The 21,039-nt window shown below is 45.7% G+C and overlaps 1 protein-coding gene across 1 annotated transcript in view; it reads right to left on the bottom strand.

The window, feature by feature from the left end:
* Positions 1–21,039, bottom strand: part of MUS81 (MUS81 structure-specific endonuclease subunit) — a 235,989-nt gene that overhangs the window by 132,847 nt on the left and 82,103 nt on the right. Inside the window, exon 5 of the mRNA XM_082269643.1 lies at positions 12,489–12,569. Coding sequence (XP_082125769.1) covers positions 12,489–12,569 — 81 coding nt within the window. The remainder of the gene's footprint in view (positions 1–12,488; positions 12,570–21,039) is intronic.

Genomic DNA, 21,039 nt, shown 5'->3' with positions numbered 1-21,039 from the left:
CCTACAATTCTACACTTGCACAAACCGATGACGGTTTTTTAGCATTACAGGGTGTTCAAACACCCAGGAACTCCAGACAAGGAAGTCTGGATACCTACGTCAAACCAGTAACCAACTAAATACTAAGATGAATGTCTCCAATGATCTTAATATTGTGAATTTAACAGATATTGACTTAACTATAGCACAGAAAGAAGTGCTACAATTAGGCCTTGGATTCTGCCCAACCAGACCTCTGGACACTCCAGAGACTATAAAGGATTTGCACCTTTTTGCAAGAAACCTCACATTTAAATTTATTTATGATGCAGACAGAAAACAAAAACAAGTGGAAAGACAACTTGCGGAACAGACGAAACACTTTACAATGGCGGAAAATCGAGCATTAATGGACTTAGTCCTCTTATATGAGGAGGGGAATACTGAAGTGGTCTCGGTTATTGATACCGATGACACACAGGGATCATCCCCAGGAAGACAGAGAGTGGACAAACCCACCAAAACCTTCAAACCTAGATCCCAGAGGTTCCCTGATCTCAATACAAATTTTAATATATGGACATTTGTCCAGAGAGTCTCACAAGATTTGAAACAAACCACATGGCCTGACATACCCACCAACTTAACAAAAGAACAAATGACAGCACTCCAACAATTACAAAATAATACCAACATCATAATAAAACCATCCGATAAGGGTGGTAACATTGTGGTGATGTCACGACTCCAATATGAGACCATGTGTCTAGATGTTCTAGCAAATCATGAGTGGTATTGCCCTATCTCACATGAGTATATACAAGAATTCATTAATGAATATCGCCAGCTATGCACAGGGGCATCTGTTGAGGGCCTTATAGATAAAGACACACTTGAGTATCTAAATGTCAAACATCCAAGGACAGCTACCTTTTACACCTTGCTAAAGGTGCAGAAAAATCTACAACGACCCCCCCCCGGTAGACCCATCGTATTGGGTATTGGGTCACTTACCGAAAATGCAAGCAAATACATTGATTCCTTTTTATTACCTCATGTTTTAAGTCTCCCCTCGTATATACGAGACACTACTGACCTCCTGAAACAATTGGAGGAGATTCAAGTCCCTCCGGATGCCCTGCTCGTTGCTATAGATATCGAGGCACTTTACTCGACTATCCCGCACGAGCAGGACATCTGGATGGCTGAATCTTTTCTAAAAGAACAGGATCATAACACCTGGCCCCTCATGGAGTTTGTCCTCATACTCTTAAAATTTGTGCTGACCAGAAATTATTTTACATTTCTGGAAAAAGTTTATTTACAAATACAGGGGGTTGCGATGGGCACTTGCTGCGCACCGTCCTACGCTAATCTTTTCCTAGGTGGATGGGAACATGTGATTTTTTCTAGTGAGGACATGGATGAATGGATGCCCTACATACTCATCTGGCATCGGTTCATCGATGACCTCCTAATTATCTGGACTGGCACACGTCCTAATCTATTACGATTCATTGCTGCTCTAAACAATAACAACTACAATTTAAAGTTTACCTACACGATCGACAAAAGACAAATATCCTTTTTGGATCTTAAGATCAGCATTCTATCGAATGGTCAACTGGATATGGATCTTTACCGCAAACCTAGTGGGGAACACTATTTTATGCGCAACAAGTGCCCATCCCACCCCCCTGATTAAGAGCATCCCGTATGCCCAATATTTGAAGCTTCGGAGAAATTGTTCGACCAATGCCAATTTTCAAACTCAGGCCAACCAGTTACAAACCCGTTTATTTGCCAGAGGGTACTCCAGGACCCTACTAAGAAAGGCCTTTAACCGGGCCAAGTTACGTCCCAGAGCAGAACTGCTATACAAAGTCACTCCCAAAACTAGTCAAGATACAGTAAGATTCATTACCGGGTTCTCCTCACATGAAGCTCTGCTACGTAATATCTTAAGGAAACATTGGCCGATCTTGACCCAAGATTATACTCTTACTAAATATCTAAATCCTCAACCCAACCTAGTCTTCAGGAGGGCTACCTCCTTGAGAGATCACCTTACCAAGAGCCACTATACCATCCAAGAGGGACATCAGTCTGGGAGAAAGGGTACCTACCCGTGTGGGTCCTGCAACAAATGCCCTTGGGTTCAACCTGGGATAGGCGTCCAACTACCTAATGGAAAGTGGCATAGGTCAAAACAGTTTGCTAACTGTAATACCTAGTCTATCTGATGACCTGCAACGCTTTGCAGAGCGTTTTACGTTGGTAAGACCAAACGCAAACTCAGCCAGCGGATAGGAGATCATACCCATTACTCTGAAGGAGGTACCATTCAAACCAGCGTAACTCGCCATATAGGTCTTTACCACAGATATGACAATACGTTTGTTTAATTTTTTGTTTTGGAGGTGATACCCCCAGACCCCCGAGGTGGGGACTGGGATAAACGTATACTCCAAAAGGAGACTCTCTGGATAGAGCTTTTGGAGGCTACTAAACCTCCTGGGATCAATGAAGCATTATCCTACAAGCCTTTTTTAGGTTGATGACATGTATATACATCAACCAAACATTGGTTTTTCCAGCCTTTAAATCTATTTACTGTCCGCTAGCTGTTATCCATATGGGTACTACTATATATACCCCTGGGATGCAGTTAATATATGCGTTGACGTGCCAGTGGTAATGACTGGCGGCCTCAAAGATCGTAATTTCGGTACAGATGGGATCAATAATGTAAAATACTTCTGTATATACAGCAATGATCTGCTTTTTCTTATATGTTTAATGTTATATGTGCCTTTGTTTCTTTGTTTTCTTGTTCCCGTGTATTAAGGTATCTTTTATAACCTAATATATACCCGCCACAGTATGATGTTGTCATTACATATGGTTGGAGGGGCTTTCTCCCTTTCTTGTTTCCCCATATAACCATATGTTTACGAATATATACATATTGTCAGGTTCCGTGTGAATGCATGATCACCTGCAATATAAGCTAAAATGATGTTAAATCAAATATTTGTTCTCTATACATTTAATGTATCTCTGTTGTAAAGGTGTTTCTCAATGATTCGTCTTTTTGATTAATATTATTACACTTTATTTAGGAGATCTCTGCATGTTAGTGGGGTTCTAGTAATGTCCTCAGTGCACTACCCGGTTCGTTCCAGTATCTTGGTTTGGCCACGGGGGGGGGCGTTAGCCTATTATGTCCCCGACGGGTGTGTGGCTCCCGGACATCTCGGCCAGTTGCTGGGCGCTTTGTGGCTATATGCGGCCGTCTCCTCGGCTGCAACACGTACGTAGCACTGAGCGTGCTCCGCCCCAGGGGCGTGCTCAGTTGGGAACCTGACCCGGCGTGCTCGTCATTTCCGGCGCTCTGGACAATCCACTTCCAGCGCCTTCTGAAGTCACACGCCGGGTTGAAGAGCAATTTAAGCGGCAGTGTGTAGGTGCAGCCACCAATTGCAGGAGCGATCCTCATGTGGCTAAACCATCAGGTAAGTCCCAGAGCTGGGCATCGCCATTGGATATGTATGCTCTTCATCATATGCCTATGTAGACTTTTGTCTACTGTGTCCACCCCTTGATATATGCCTATTATTTCTCATTTAGACCTTGTAATCGGTATTACTTTCAAGTTCTTTGAACACCAGCTGGGAATCCTCCCCTCGGTTCATTTTCTCCTTTATCTACCTATCAAGGAACAGTCAGTGGACCCTAAAATGGTTATGTGATACCACCTGAATAGTCGGGGGACATCTGGGAGGGGGCTGATTCCCCCCCCCTCCCTCAATTTTGAATATATACTTAGTGACAATTTTCCTTATATCCATAGACGCAATAAAAAGTGCCTTTTGAAATCTAGTACATGGTTATAGAACCTTATAGGACTTTCGCCAATCTTGGCATTTGGGCCCTGTTGCAGCACTAGGTATGTCTTTTCCATTATGGGCAAATTACTTTCCAATCTTTCCACCTGATACTTTACATACTTGAGAGCTTGCCTTTTCAGGTGCTGGTCTTACGCTGGTCTTTCTGGGTGTAACCTTATTATACATGTATTCTCTAGTCATATATGTACTTGTCTTACAAATAATATCTGTTTACACATGCCTACCTCTGACGCACTATTGCTTTGGCTACCACACCCGTCGGTGAGACGTAGTTTTGGGCACTCCCCTCCCTAGGCTTGCTGGGAATTTCTGGGCTTTCTCGGAAGGTGCACTGAGACATCGAACCCTCTCTGCAGATATATCATCCTTTCTGTAATATAAATGTTTGCTAACCTATCCTATGTTCTATACAGGAATACTCAGCATAATAATTGTTACAGCATAAATTAGTATATATCCCTGAAGAAGCAGTTGGACAAAACTGCGAAACATGTCGGGTTGTTCCGGTAGATATATCGGATGTACTAAATACTGAGAACTCCTCAACTTACTCCTGTATTTTACAAATGTTCTGTGTATGTTTTGTACTATGTTTTTAAACTTTTGGATTAATAAAATCTATACATTTTAATTATCGTTCATATTCATGTGTGACTCTCCTCCTAGAGTAAGGTACCATCTAAAAATCCCACCAGCCCTCCCATTTTTCCTTTCCGTTCTTTTCTGGTCTATGTGTTTCTTGGAGGGTTTCCTCCTCCTATTTGATAGGCAGTCAGGCTCTACCACCTGGGCCTGTCTTCCTCCTTCTCGGGTCCTTTCCCATAATTTAAAAAGAATTAATTGTCGTTGAAGTGCAAGAACCGCAGAATTTGCTTGTATCTCGCCCTGGACATGGAAGCAGAGAACACGCGCATAGGGTGAATTGGGTTAGTGGACGCAACTCACTCCTTTTGGTATGCCCATGTTAAGGGAAAGGCCCAGAAAGGTTTTAAACTCTGAAACAGTTATAGGTTTCCAGCCAAATTGTCTGGCAAGGGACGAATTTGGGTTGGCGGTGAATTGACCAGCATATAAACTGCTTTGGTCCACAATAGATCTGAAAAGATCTTCCGTGAAAAACAGCTCAAAAAAATTCAGGGGAGTAAAATTGGCTCTTTCCACGTGGATTCCAGGTTGGGCAGTGAATGGGGGGGGGGGGGGGGGGAGTACGGGCGCTGTAGAATCAGTGGGCTGCCAATTAGGATATGCCAGCGCATCAGGGAGGGCACTTTGGGCTCTACAGGCCTGTCTTCGAATTTGCGGTGGCTGCGGGACACTACTTGTGCTAGCCACAGCACCAGCTAGAACTGCACTTATGGGACTCGCCACATCACCAAGTGATACTACAGTGCTGGTATGTCTAGGTCCAGGGTGTACTAGGCCGCTGGTGCTTGCCAGTTCACCAGAAGCGTGAGCGGCACTAGTACCGACACTCTGCTCCATACAAGCACCCTGCAATTCCTGCACCTCAGCAACTCCAGAATGGGGTCGGGATGCCTGATCCTAGCAGGGATCCATCAGTCGTCGGAGCTATCTGTCAGGGAGCCACTGCTGTCTACAGGCTCTTATACTGACCCTGATTCTGCCAGTGAGGCTTCCCCATCGCTCTCGTCTGACTGGGTCAGTATCCTGTAAGCCTCTTCACTAGTGTACCTCCGTTTGGACATTTTAGCAACTAAATTTACAGGTACACTTGTGTGACTCACAGGTAAAAAAGCACCTGGTTGTCAAGGACTATTTGGTCCCTACAAAAAAAAACTGCTAGCACTAGCAGAGATCAGGCCTGACTCTGCTAACACAGCGGCTTTGTGTGTTTTTTGGAAGTGACAGTAATCTATTGATTACTGCACTTGCCTGGGTGGGGTGGGGTGGAGGGAGGGGCTAAACGCAGGTGCTGGCAGGTGTCGTGACCGATCCTGCTAACGCTGCGTTTTGGGAACCCTAAACTAAACTATAGTTCTGATCAAATCAAAGATATTGATCCATTCAGATACTATTCTAGTAATGGAGGTGTATATGTGTGTGTGTGTCTGTATGTAGTAATCAAGGGGTTAACTAATATTTCTATCTATGCGCTGTCCTAAACTGATGCGAACGCTAACTAATGTCACCTGTGACACTAATAACAGTGATCAGAAAAAAAACTGTACACTATAAAAGTGACACTGTGACAGGGCAATGAAGGGGTGACTGGGGGTGATCAGGGGGTTAAATCTTTATTGGGGGGGGTTGGCGGGTATCCTAAGCCTAAAAGTAATGGTCGCAAGCACTAAACCAAGTCACAAGTCACACTATTACAGAAATATAGACAGATGCTATATACTGTCTATAGTGTGCAATGTGACAGGGGGTATAGGGGTTAACTGGGGGTGATCAGGGGGTTAAATCTTTATGGGGGGGTGGCGGGGACCCTAAACCTACTTGGGACAGAAACTAGCTAGTGCTAACTGAAGTCACAATCACACTAATACAAAAATGCAGAAAATCACTAGATTACCTGTATATAGCGTGCAATGTGACAGGGGGGGAAGGGGTTAATCGGGGGTGATCAGGGGGTTAAATCTTTATTGGGGGGGTGGCGGGTATCCTAAGCCTAAAAGTAACGGTCGCAAACGCTGAACCAAGTCACAAGTCACACTAATACAGAAATATAGGAAACTGCTATATACTGTATTCAGTGTGCGATGTGACAAGGGGTGTAGGGGTTAACTTGGGGGGTGATCGGGGGCTAAATGTGCCTAGCTAGGTGTGTGGAAGTGTGCTTGGTGCAGTACTCACGTTTTGATCCTCTCTCTTCTCTTGATTAATCCAAAGAGGATTTTGGGAGGTGAGAGAGGGTAATTTCTGTGCCTGTGTTTACATTACACAGGCACAAGTAAGTCTGTGATTGGTCAGGACAGATCAACAGGTCCAGGTCAATAATCATTGGCCTAGACCTGATGACTGATCGGTTCTGAACCCAATCAGACCATCAGCGTGCCCCAGGGCCCCGGGAACGAGCACCGTACATGTACGGGGTTTTGCCTGTACATGCCAGACTGCCGCCGTACAACTGCAGCGGGCGGTCAGCAAGTGGTTAATGAGTGAAATACTGTAAGTATTTGACCCCTTCGCAAAACACTAGTACTTGGTGGCAAAACTTTTGTTGGCAATCACAGAGGTCAGACGTTTCTTGTAGTTGGCCACCAGGTTTCAACACATATCAGGAGGGATTTTGCCCCAGGTCCTCTTCAAGTCAATAAGGTTTCAAGGCTGACGTTTGGTAACTCAAACCTTCAGTTCCCTTACATATTTTCTAGGGAATTAGGGTCTGGAGACTGGCTAGGTCACTCCAGGACCTTAATGTGCTTTTTCTTGAGCCACTTCTTTGTTGCCTTGGCCGTGTGTTTTGGGTCATTGTCATGGTGAAATACACATTCACTACCTATTTTCAATGCCCTGGCTGAGGGAAGGAGGTTCTCAACCAAGATTTGACAGTACATGGCTCTGTCCATCGTCCCTTTGATGCAGTGGAGTTGTCCTGTCCCCTTAGCAGAAAAACACCCCCAAAGTATGATGTTTCCAAATCCATGTTTGACGGTGGGGATGGTGTTCTTGGGGTCATAGGCAGCATTCCTCCTCCTCCAAACACGGCAAGTTGAGTTGATGCCAAAGAGCCTGATTTTGGTCTCATCTGACCACAACACTTCCACCCAGTTCTCCATAAAGTGGTTCAGAGCCTTGAGATCCAAGATCAGATGAACCTTGCCTTCCTTTCTGGGAACCGTAAACAAAAACCTTGGAAACATTCCGACTCTGGAAACGGCACAATAACCCCTTGTGCTAACAGGTTGTGTACTGTTCTGTAGAGGCCCTGTAGACGTTCTGGAGACAGGCGCAAGTTGGAAGGAAAGAACCTTGCCGGAGGCAAGGAATGAAACTCGATCTTGTAACTGAACCGAATCAGTTCGTGGACCCATTTGTCCTAAATGAGCAAGGTCTATGGATCAGGAAAAAAGCGAAGACGTCCCCCCACCCCAGACACGGGTGAGGGCACCCCTTCATTCTGGGGAAGGCTTGTCCGTGGAACCAGAAGCGCCAGCTTTGGACTCACCATTTCAGGATCTCTTGGAGCCCCCCGCAAAGTTACGGGTGGATCTGGAGCCTTTTTCTTGCGAGCCAGCTGGAAGAACGGGCCGCTTGTGAGCTGAAAAGAAGGGACCCCATTTACGTTGAGGTCCCTTGCCCTTAGCAGCCTGTGGAAGTAATGCAATTAATACCTCTCGTTAGACCCTTAATAATCTCTTCTATAGAGGCACCGAACAGACTGTCACCTACAAAAGGAAGATCAGTCAGCACCTTTTTAGAAGCCTGGTCAGCTGACCAGTACTACAACCAGATCACGCGGCGAAGGATCACCACCATCACAGAAACCCTGCCGACCAAGGGAGCCAGGGATGCTTCACAAATCTACTGTAACCCTTGGATCCTCCACGTCCCCCGGCTAAGAAGGATGTTGACTCCCCTCCAGATCCTGGCGCAAAAGTTTTGCCCATTCCGTTAAGGTCTGGGATATCAAGGTGATAGCAAAAATCGGTCTCAAAATTGAACCGGCCATGGTGAAGAGATAGAGACCAGAGCCTCTGTTCTTTTGTCCACGGGGTCCTTAAAAGACGGGGAATCTTTCACCGGCAGAAGTGTGGCCTTATTTATCCTGGAAACCTGAGAGTCCACAACAGGGGAACCGTTAGTTTCTTCAGAAGAGACTCCTCAAAAGGGATAGCTTCTAGAAAAAAAAGGCTTAGGTTTAACCAACCATGTGTTTCGGTGAACCCCACTGACTAGTGACAATCTCGTCAAAATAGGCAGGAAAGGTAAACACTTTATTCACCTTAGATTTGCAGGTGCCAAATTTCACCGGTGTAGCCTACTCAGCAGCAGCTGAGTGCTCCAACTTTAAAATTTCCCACACCGATACAATCAGGGCCTCCACCAGCGCTTTTTCATGCGTGGCTGCAGAGGAGGAGGACTCATCCTCACTATTAGAGTACTTAGCGTGCGTGGATGCACGCTAAGTACTCTACCCAGTGGGTTGACTCTCATCTGCGGCGGCCATATCCACTTCAGACTCTGAGGAAGCAGAGGATACAGGTGAAGGTGGGGGGGTGCTTCTTGCCAGGTCTCCTTTGTAGGGCCATATCTACTTTGGCTACTAGCGACTGCAGGGCTGCTGTTATGGCCGCCAGGGCAGACTGAGACCCAGAGGGTCCCGCAGCTTCCAGGAGTGGATCAGGAGTGAAACATGCTCCATAGGCTCCATGACCATAAAGGGTTAAACGGAACCGCGTTGCTCAGCAAAGAAAACATTTTTTTTTTTTTAAACAGCTGGGCCACCACAACAATCAGCGCACCCGCGGCGCTATATATAGCAGAAAAAGGAATATATACCCCCAGAGACTAACCCCCCTAGCTGGAAAGCGCCAAAAGCGGTCTGCCACACTGCAGGAAGAGGAAACGCTGACCTGACACTAGAGGCCCCCCAGCCTCAGCACTGCATCCGACTACAAGAAAATGGCCGCCAATGAAACTCTATGGGGAAACCACAAAAACATGGCCACTGGACTACACAAACATGGCCTCCGAAGCTGGGACTACAAAGACTACAGGAAAACAGCGGCACCACATGGCGCTGCCCGGGACCCTGGTCTAGGGAAAAATTCACGGACCCCAGGAGGGGACCCCCCCGCAGCACTCAGGTACGGACACCCCCCTACAGGGGGCCGACAGTGGCAGCCCCCACAGCTGCTGCAGCCCAGCACTATTAAGCCCTCGTACCCAATTACACCCATGCCCCAAAAAAGGGGCCAGGGGGGTTAATAGGGGACAGGCAAAACCTAAGGGGGAACCCCACAAAGGAGAAAGGGGAAACAAAAGGGGGGAGGAAGGACAAAGGAGGGACCTACCTACCCCAGAGGGGGGCCTGCGACCACACCAACAATTCCGCAAGAAAGGAGGGGGGATACTACCCTCCATACCATGGTCGCCAGGCAGGTGCCACTCCCAGAAGTCCACCGCACCATCTTGGAATGGGGGTGCTGCGACCTGAGGCACGCTGTAACTTTGTTGCATAAAGTGGTCACCGCCTCCATCTATAACTGGTCTTGATGGTAAGAAGCACTGGAAGGGCGGACGCATATCAAAAACGAAGAGATTTCCAGTCACAACATACCAACCAGTCAGCGACCAACCGAATTGACCTGTCTAACAGTATGCGTTAAAAACAGGGGTTTGGTTGCACACATTTGCAAATACATACGTAAGCTGCAGGCCCCGACAAGGCACCCTGTGATCTGCAGTCCCTAACTCTACAATTTAAAGAGTCTCTACAGTGAGAGCACATGTATTTAATGGGATAGATGGAGGACAGGTGACTAGAGGGAGCCCACCCCTCCTTAAAGGCACAGGGTCACACTGAACACCCAGCACATCGCACAATGGCGGCAAAGGTGTCAGTGCGTTGCCTGGCTCAATATAGATATCAATAATGCATAAAGTGGTCACCGCCTCCATCTATAACTTGTCGGGGCCTGCAGCTTACGTATGTATTTGCAAATGTGTGCAACCAAACCCCTGTTTTTAACGCATACTGTTAGACAGGTCAATTCGGTTGGTCGCTGACTGGTTGGTATGTTGTGACTGGAAATCTCTTCGTTTTTGATATGCGTCCGCCCTTCCAGTGCTTCTTACCATCAAGACCAGTTATAGATGGAGGCGGTGACCACTTTATGCATTATTGATATCTATATTGAGCCAGGCAACGCACTGACACCTTTGCCGCCATTGTGCGATGTGCTGGGTGTTGAGTGTGACCCTGTGCCTTTAGGGAGGGGTGGGCTCCCTCTAGTCACCTGTCCTCCATCTATCCCATTAAATACATGTGCTCTCACTGTAGAGACTCTTTAAATTGTAGAGTTAGGGACTGCAGATCACAGGGTGCCTTGTCGGGGCCTGCAGCTTACGTATGTATTTGCAAATGTGTGCAACCAAACCCCTGTTTTTAACGCATACTGTTAGACAGGTCAATTCGGTTGGTCGCTGACTGGTTGGTATGTTGTGACTGGAAATCTCTTCGTTTTTGATATGCGTCCGCCCTTCCAGTGCTTCTTACCATCAAGACCAGTTATAGATGGAGGCGGTGACCACTTTATGCATTATTGATATCTATATTGAGCCAGGCAACGCACTGACACCTTTGCCGCCATTGTGCGATGTGCTGGGTGTTCAGTGTGACCCTGTGCCTTTAAGGAGGGGTGGGCTCCCTCTAGTCACCTGTCCTCCATCTATCCCATTAAATACATGTGCTCTCACTGTAGAGACTCTTTAAATTGTAGAGTTAGGGACTGCAGATCACAGGGTGCCTTGTCGGGGCCTGCAGCTTACGTATGTATTTGCAAATGTGTGCAACCAAACCCCTGTTTTTAACGCATACTGTTAGACAGGTCAATTCGGTTGGTCGCTGACTGGTTGGTATGTTGTGACTGGAAATCTCTTCGTTTTTGATACGCTGTAACTTTGGTCATGACTATTGTCATGACCAGGGCTATGCGACCTCGCGAGGCGTTTCACTCGCTGGCCAGCCCCCGTTCAGTGGGGCTATGTTGCAGCCAACCTAGCGCAGATCTAGTAGTTGGGTCTCGCTCGCAGGCCAGACTGGGAAGACCGTAAGGATTTAGAATATCCAGTGCGTCGTCCAGTCCGGATGTTGATTGTAGTTCACGCAGGAACAGTTGATTGTAGTTCACACAGGAACAAAAATAAGAAAAAAAAAGTAAAAAATGCCATTTAAAAAGAAAAAGATGCCAGGACTGCAGATCCCAGCAGAGAGCCAGGTCCTTACTCCTGACTAGGTGGAAAAAACTGGAGTCCTACAGCAGGAAGTGATGGTATACCCTCCGGAACTGCCCCAGGGGCGTAACCAAAAAAGAGAGCGAGAGCGGGAGCATAAGCCCAATGGTCTAAAGACTTGAAGCTGTGTGTCAGTGAACGAAACTTATTTTTTATTTTTTTAATAAACATACTCTTACCGGTGTTCTTGATCAACGCCACATCAGTCACACACAGGGGCTCCAGATTCTGGCTGCTCCAGTCTAAAGCCTAGTACACACGATTTGTTTTTTTCATTCAACCCAGCAGGCTGAACGAAAAAAAAACTGACAGCTCGGGAGGAGCCGCTATACTAACTATGCAATGTTAGTACAGCGATCTCCCCCCACCAAAACACACAAGCCACGGGCTGAGAGCGCTGATCGTATGCGGATATGCAGGCCTTTTTCAATGTCCCTTCGACAGAACCCGGCCGAACTTCTGTCGGACTGGCTGCCGTACACACAAGCCGAATATTGGCCAGTTTCTATTAAACCTGCCGATGCCGCCTGATTTTCAGCCCGTGTGTGTATGGCCCTTTAGTAAATTGCACTCACTGTATTTAAACCATACAGGAATATGAGCCAGTTAGGAGTTATTTTATAATGATTTGTGGCAGGAAATATCATGAGTATAAGAAAATGAAGGTAATCTTACCAGAGTAAATGATTTGTCACACAGCAATTGAGCTTCTCTTTGCAGTTCCGCCTTGGTCATATAACCTTTGGAATTAGGATTCTGTAACAAGAGCTCGAGTTACATTTACTCTCACTTTGGTGACTTTTTACTCAATGTACAATATAATCATCCATGGATTCTGCATCATTTGAAGTGACACTAAAGAATAACCTTATACTTTAAAAATAATCCATACACATCCACTACTTATTGGCTACAAAATCTATTTTCCACAAAATTGTTCCTTACTGCGTTTTTCTGGCTTATGTTGTCAAAAACCTCTCCTTTCCCCTCTCATTTCTGTTTGAAACAAAGAGTGTGCATTAGCTGCGGTTGTGTGCATTTATCTATGCACACTACAAGTCCCAGAGTTCATAATGCCTATGCCCCATCTCTGGAGCGAGCAACAGATGTGAATGAATAGACTACAAGTACCGTCATCCATTGCTGCTGACGGATTGTAGTTCTCAATGAACTGGAAAGGGATGCTTGTGAGCACTCTCGTAGTTCATTGATCTTCCTGCTCCCAAGTAACTGCCTGACTCTATGAGAGATACAGGCATACAGCTATCCTGAAAGTCGGCAAGATCCTGGCTTTGTACTTGAGATCTACTGATAGCGAGCGCAATGCTCTACAGTCTCCTTAGAAAGAAAAATATGAAACGGAAAAAAAATGTGCATTTATTTATTTTACAAAAGGTGAACTTTAACCACTTCATGCCCTGTACAGCCCTTATGGACCAAAATAGGATTTTAAGCCATTGAGCCGCTTGCAGCGGCCGCTTGTCTGTCTGCCTCTATTTTGGGGTACCAAAGGGGAGAGAGAGAAGATAAGATATCTCTTTATGCTGTTGATGTGCTGTAGTATTTGGAAGACACTACAGGCTCTCTGTCATCCCTTATGTCCCTTATAGCTCTCTCTCCGGTTTTGTCATAAATTGGGACAAATCTGTTCTCCTGCCACTGGACGCCTAACAACTGATGCTTCCCCAATGCGCACAGCAAATTAAAGTACTGGATTAATTTAAATACCTGGGGGGTATGGGTTCACCATAGAGTGTTAGATTATCTTCGTTATGACTTACAACCCCTCCTTGATAAGTTTAAGTTTAAAAGCAAGGCTTAGTCTAAATTGCCTCTCTCAGTGGTGGGGAAAACAAATCTTATCAAAAGTCTCAGTTATTATACATTGCACAACCCCCTGATGTGGATCCCACATATATGGTTTAAATGGACAGTTTCCCTTTTTCTTAATCTCATCTGGAAGGGTAGCAAACCCAGAATTTGTATGTCCATATTGCAATTGCCTAAAGACAGCGGAGGTCTTGCTGTCCCTCATGCAAAATTATATTTTGTTGCTGCGCACCTTTAGCACTTTGCAGGGCGAGGAATTAAAAATATGATTGAACCTAATCAAGCGATACTGCTCTCCCAAGATGCTAAATACCATTTCCTGGCTCAACTAGAAGCCGGTGGGCTCAGGGACTCCTTACGATATCCCACAATAACATTGATGAAAAAGGTATGGGACCTAAGGGTGTATCTCCCTATACCGCTATATGGGAGGGCAGACGTTTTGTGGAGTTAGATAAACTACATGGTTTTGATCATTGGTATTGTTAAGGGGTGCAATTCCTCTATCAACTTTTTTTTTTTTTTTAAACCAGAATAAAGTTTAACAACTTTAGACAGTTAAATAAACAATGCACATTCAGGAGTATTACATCATACAATACTTTTTCAGTATACAAAGTAGGATAATGTTCTTGTACACAGACAAAGCAGGTTTATAAAACCAATTGAACCTGAGTCATTAGTCGTTATATTCTCACAGTGTAAGCATCCCTAGGTATGGTTTAATAAGACATTCTCATCATATCTCTTCACCAGTACTTTAAATTAAACTCGCTCCAAGGGGACAAACAGTACGATTGAGTTCCAACTTTAAGTTAATAGCCTATGAAGAATTAGGTCCAATGGAGCCAAGCCAGGGGTAGCTTGCCAGCATCCCCAGATCTTATTGAACAGGGTCAGGTTACCTATGCTGATATATCAAGCGCTCATATCTCAAAAGTAAATCCCAATGTTGGCTAACCACATCTCTAAAGTTGGAGAGGTTTGAGAGATTCAATGTTGCAAGATCAGCTTTTGAGCTCGGAACAGTGCTCTGGACACCGCCTCTCTGACATATATGTCCGTTATAATCTTATCCAGTATACCCAATAAGCAAGGTTTAGGGTCAAAAGAGCTGGTTAGTTGAAAAGTATTGTTAATGGTGTTTATTATGCCAGTCCAAAAGTGATGCAACTTTGGGCACTGCCAAAGGAGATGTATCAGGTCCCCCTTAGCTCCCTTGCATCTCATACACAATAGATCTGGGCGGAGTCCAAGAGTAAACAATTTAAGTGGGGTATGATGAACCTGCAATAATATATACAGTTGGGACAGTCAAAGAACATCCGTGGACACATTCCAGGGCCTCCAACCACTGATCCCCATCTATATCACCCGCAACCTCCACCCATTTTTCCATAGCCGTGTTGAGAAAATTCTCCAGGTGCTCTGGAAGCAGCATTGCATAGCACCTGGAGCACCCTTTAGTGGATGTGGATTGCTGCATCATATTGAAAAGAGGAGTGGGAGAAAACACCGCCTTCTCTAAGGATGCTTGCGCTTTAAAGGCGTGCTGCAATTGAAGGTAGGGGATGTACATTTTGTTTGACAATCCATATCTGGCTTGCATCTGGGCAAATGGGAGCAACCTGCCATTGCTTAAAATGTGATGGAGGTGAGTAACACCATATGTTGGCCACCGGGCTGCACACTGCAGCTTTGCCAGTTCTGGGTAAGCATTGTTATTCCAGATGGGGCTGTAACTAGTAAATCCTGACACTCTTTGTAGTTGTTTTGCTTCAAACCAAATCTTATGTAGTTGCTTATACGTTGGGTACCTTTTGTTGGACTTTAGGAAGAGTTGGGCCTCAAGGGATTCCGGGAGAGTCTGAGCTTCTACACAGTGTAACGTCACAGCTAATGTGGAATCAGTGTGAGTTTCCCCCTCTGCGGATACATCGTTCATGCTATTTAGCAGCTGCTGCAGCTGGGCTGCCAGATAGTATAGCCAGGGGTTCGGAAAGCTAGGCCCCCAGTATCCTTAGACCTCTGGAATTGCTCCAGCCTGACTCTAGCGAGGGAAATATGGAATATACCACTCAAAATATTTTAAAGGGGTATAACCACGGGTGTATTGTGGAGGAAATAGAGCAGCTAACTAACGAGTCACATGACACCGGGTAGGGAAAATGGCTAATTGGGCCCAATTTGGACATTTTCACTTAGGGGTGTATTCACTTTTGTTGCCAATGGTTTAGACATGAATGGCTGTGTGTTGAGTATTTTGCGGGGACAACAAATTTACACTGATATACCAGCTGTTCACTCACTACTTTACATTGTAGCAAAGTGTAATTTCTTCAGTGCTGTCACATGAAAAGATATAATAAAATATTTACAAAAATGTGAGGGGTGTACTCACCTTTGTGAGATACTGTATGTTTTGGCGTTGCCCTAAGCTAGTCCACTACTGGCAACTCATTATTGAAACCAATAACAAGTCATTGCAAGTAAAACTGAATAACGATCCACTTACCTGTGTGCTAGGATACTGAGATGAAGAAGAATTCATACTGTAAAATAGATTGCCAGATTGCTATTCTTAGCATGTAAATGTATTGCTTCCAATTGGTTATCTCTCCTTTCCTCAACGTTGGAGGACTAGCGTACTGTCATGAACTTGCAATATCGTTTGGCAGCTTACCTGTTCCTTCATGTCTGCATTAGAGGCCAGATTCCCTTTCTGGTTCCTTTTTATCATCTCTCTTTCCTGTTCGGCCCCACCCCAGGCCATCACAGGAAGTCTATATTAACCAGTGCACTGCAGGTCTGCTTTGCTGTTCAACAGTGCTTGTTAGTTGTCTTCCTGTCTGCCATGTGCTTGATCTATCTTTCTGTGTACCGACTGTGGCTCGTCTCTGACTATTCCTGTTTGCCTGTTACCCTGACCTTCAACCTGACCCTTGGTTACCCTCGTCTGCCTGTTGCCCCGACCTCGGCTTACCCATCACCATTCTGTGTGTCCTGAATGGCTGCTTCCCCTCTCTCCCTACGGAGCGTGACCCGGGGGACCCCAGGGGCCGCGACCTGGGCTCAGCTGCAGCCAAGTCCATCCTCACCACTAGAGGCTCTGGTGAACACCTGCTGGGTCTTAGACTCCACGCCCTGGGGAATCTTAGGCTCACGTTCCGGTCCATCCGAAGCAGTCAGCTATCGGGTTCACTACCTTGCGCTGCACCCCTACCTCCAACAGGGTGCAGTTGTCACCTGGCCACAGGTGACCTGACAGTTTGAACAGCCATGAACCCGGCTGACGTGCCGATCCCTCCAGACGATTTATTACAGGGCTTAGTTCGCAGACTCGAAACGCAGGAAGCTAATCAGACTCAGGTGATGGGATTCCTACAGGATCAGGCTTCCCGCTTTGAACAGCTTCAGAACTCGTTAGGAACCCCGAATCCGCAACCCCAAGAGCAACCAGTGGTTGGGCCTGTCGCGCCTGTTGCAGATTCGCATTCGCTGCAACTACCTCCTCCAATCCCTTTTTATGGAGACTCCAAGGCCTGCAGGGGGTTTCTTAGCCAATGCACCATTCATTTTGAGCTTCAGCCGCAAAACTTCCGGTCAGATCGGGTAAAGGTAGCCTATATTATGTCCCTCCTTTCCGGTGAAGCTCTAGCCTGGGCTGCCCCCCTATGGGAGAAGAATGATCTGGTAGTTTCCAACCTGCCCGACTTCTTGAACCTCTTTCGTAACATCTTCGAGGAACCGGCTCGGGTTTCTTCAGCGGCAAGTGCTCTTTTACTTCTCCGCCAAGAATCCTGTTCAGTGGGACAATATGCTCTCCAGTTCCGTATCCTCTCAGCTGAATTGAGCTGGAACAATGAGGCCCTGGTCGCTCTAGCAATCAGATTTCCCACCAATCTTGCGATGATGGAATTAGGGTGTTCATTGAAAGGTCCTTAGAACAGGAAAAACAGGGAATTCATCTGTCTGATCAAAGTTATAGCTTTGAGATAGACTCTAATGGCTCTGACAATGTCCAGGCAATGAAGAAAGTTTTCCTTAAGATTCTTTGGAGCAGGGAATATTTCTCCTCATTGAGGTGGTATACTGATACCACCCTTAAGAAGAAAGGAAGTCTTGGCAGTAAGACAACCTTGTCTATATGAAATATAAGGAACGACTCTTTACAGGAGAGGGCTCAGAGACAAATCTGACAGACATGACAGCAACCAAAAAAGCTACTTTGCAGGAGAGATCTTCTAAGGGAATATCCTGGTTGGGTTCAAAGGGTGGTTTCTGCAGGGCAGACAGAACCAAGGTGAGGTTCCAAGGAAGCACAGGGGGTACTTATTGTGAGGTAGACCTTTAAGAACAGTTTTTGCAAGGTAGATGGACAAGGCCAAAACCTGTTCTTTCAAAATGTTTTTCGGCCATGTTCTGGTTAAGACCTTACTCACTCGCCTCTGTGGAATTTAAGTGCCTGTGTTCACACCAGATAAAGAAGGACTTCCAGGTACAATAGCAAATCTTCCTGGAAGTGGCTTTTCTTGCTTTTAGCAAGTAACGAGAAAAAAAAGACTCAGAGACCCCTCTATCTTTCTAAGACCTGCCCTTCAACAGCCATGCTGTTAAAGAAAGAGATTTTGTTGCATGATGAAATAAAGGGCCTTGAGATCGTAGATATTGAGATAACAAACAGCCTCAAAAGTAGGCTGACAAAAGGCCTAGAACTCTCATCGAGAATCTTATTGTGGGATGTCACTTTGAACTCAGTTCTCGACTGTGGACTCAGAGAAAGAATTATTTTTTTGGAAGTAAAACCATTCCAGGACCAGACCCAAGTATTTCAGGCAAAAAGAAGGCTGATCATCCAACCTAAAGTCTGGAGAATCTGAATTGTCCTGTGGTGATTTGTTGACAGCTGGATGGGAAATACGTCCTTCAGAAGGTCATCTAGACAGCCTGTGACCTGGATTCCCTAAGTTCCCAAGAAGGGCAAGAAAAGGGGCTAGGACCTTTGTGAATAGCAGAGTATAAGCTAAAGGATAGGGTTGACAAGCTAAAAACTGATTGTACGGCACTGTAAAACCCAGAAAGTATTGATGAAGTGGATAATTGGGAACAAGTAGATACACATATTAGATTTTTACATATATTATGTATTTCCCTTGTCTCAGAGAGTCAAGTTACTGACCTTGCGGATCAAAATGCCAAAATTTTGGAATTTGAAGGTAGGTATTTGTTGAAAGATTTTAAGTCCAGAAAAGAATGAATACCACTGTTGTGCTTTGGTACTATAAACATGTTTAAATAGAATCCTATGGATTTGTCTTGTTGAAATACTGGCACAACCACTTCCTGGAACAAGAGATAGTTTAGGACACTCTGTAAATCTGACTGTCCTTGGGCTGTTTTTGGCTGATTTGAGAGAAGAAACCGGTGACAGGGTAGAGATCTGAACTATAATTTGTACCTCTTTGAAACCACCAATTTAATCCACAGGTTCAGGATGTCTGTGACCTAGAGACGGACAAAGTATAACATAAGCTCCTAACTCTTAGGAGTGAGGGTGCCCCTTCACTGAGAAGAGGGCTTTGAGGAAGCAGAACAAAAATGGCTGAACTTAGGTTTTGAAGTTGAAGCCTGAGTAGAGCAGACATGTGCTCTATGTTTTGAGAAGGTAGAGGAACCTGGGGAGGGGGGGTTTCGTGAGCTTCCGCTGTTGGAGTAAAACCTCCCTCTTGTGACACCTTTGATGAATTGATCACGTGCATCTCCAAATATAGGTTTTCCCTTAAAAAGCATATGTGTGAGGCACTTTTTACAGGAAGCCTTAGCTGTCCAGGCTTTAAGCCACAACTGTACATGTGAATAGAGATAATAGCCTTTCTGGAAATCTGTCTCATAATATGTTCTAGGAATTTAGGGCATCCACACAAAAGAGCAGAGTGGAAGGTAGTTGCTGTAATTGGTCTGTTAAAGCACAATCTTGGAAAACAGGGTCATGTTGGTTGGTGCATTGCCCTAGTCCAGTAAGCTGCGATTAAACACGAATATTGCCCTGGTTTTTAACTAACATTTAGAAGCAAAGAGGGTGACCCTGTCATAGCTGTGCACAACACTGGACTATATTTAAAGTCCAGGCTTCACCTATCACGGTGGACATATTCCCTGAAGAGGTTTTCAGGGACTGGGTTCCATAGGGATGGACCAAAACTCAGGAACTGTATACCACCCCGCAGCTGTGAGCACCCATGCAGGATCCAGCACCCGATGCAACATTACAAGCCATCCCCATAGTGAGGGGTTCAGGGGCAGCTCCTAAGGTTTACCGAGCTTGTGCAAATCCAATTTCAATGCTACTATTTGTGGCATTAGAAAACAGTGAGGAGCAGATATAAGAATTTGAAAATAAAATGATCCAGAAAAAGAAGGTGGTTAAAATGATTGTAAAGCCTTTTTTTAGTTAAAATAAGAGGTTTAGACATGCCATTACCATTGCACAGAGTGGCACCTTACCTCCTCTTCTGGAGTTTCCCGCTGGGGCTGTCTGCTCCTCCTCTCCTGCATGTGCCCCATAGCAAGTAGTGTAAAACTAAGAAGAGGGAAGAAAAGAGCCACAGCCTGGCAAGAGCTGGGGGGTGCACAACAAGTGGTAAAACATTTTTTACCTTAATGCAGGAAATGCTCCAGAGACCTTGACACAAACCTCTGCACCTTCCTGTTGAGACCGGAGGCCAGCAGGTCCACATCGGGGATCCCCGACCGAAGACATAGTTGATGAAATACCTGGGGTGAAGAGAACATTCTCCCGGATCCAACGTCTGCCGACTGAGATAATCCGCTTGCTAATTCTCTACCTCTGGAATGTGCACAGCAGAGAGGTCCGTAACATATTGTTCTGCCCGCCTCAAGATGCCGGCTACTTCCCGAGCTGCCAGGGCACTCTTTGTGCCTCCCTGATGATTAACATATGCCACAGCCGTAGCTTTGTCCGATTGTATCCGCACAGGGCGTCCCTGCAGATGATCCGTCCATTGACACAGACAAAGTCTGATCGTCTGAATTTCCAGGATGTTGATCGGCAGCCTGGACTCCTCCCTAGTCCAGACACCTTGGGCCGAACACACACCAAGACATCTCCCCATCTGGACAGACTGGCATCCATGGTGATTACAGTCAGAAGAACACAGGGGAAGAAAGGATTTTCCCAGACGCAGGGCCGGGAAGCAGAGCCACCATAGAAGAGACTCCCTTGAACCCCGACTCAACAGGATAAGTTTGTCCAATGACAGCGGATCCTTGTTCCATTTGGTCAGAATCTCTCTGGTGTGGAACTGGGCAAATGGAACCGCCTAGAAGGTGGAAACCTTCAGACCCAGCACTTGCATACAAGTTCTGAGCAATGACC

This window comes from Pelophylax lessonae (assembly GCF_965119305.1).
Source record: "Pelophylax lessonae genome assembly, chromosome: 10".
Taxonomy (NCBI): Eukaryota; Metazoa; Chordata; class Amphibia; order Anura; family Ranidae; genus Pelophylax; species Pelophylax lessonae.
The sequence above is the reverse complement of the archived record's forward strand: the minus strand, read 5'-3'. Positions and strand labels throughout refer to the sequence as shown.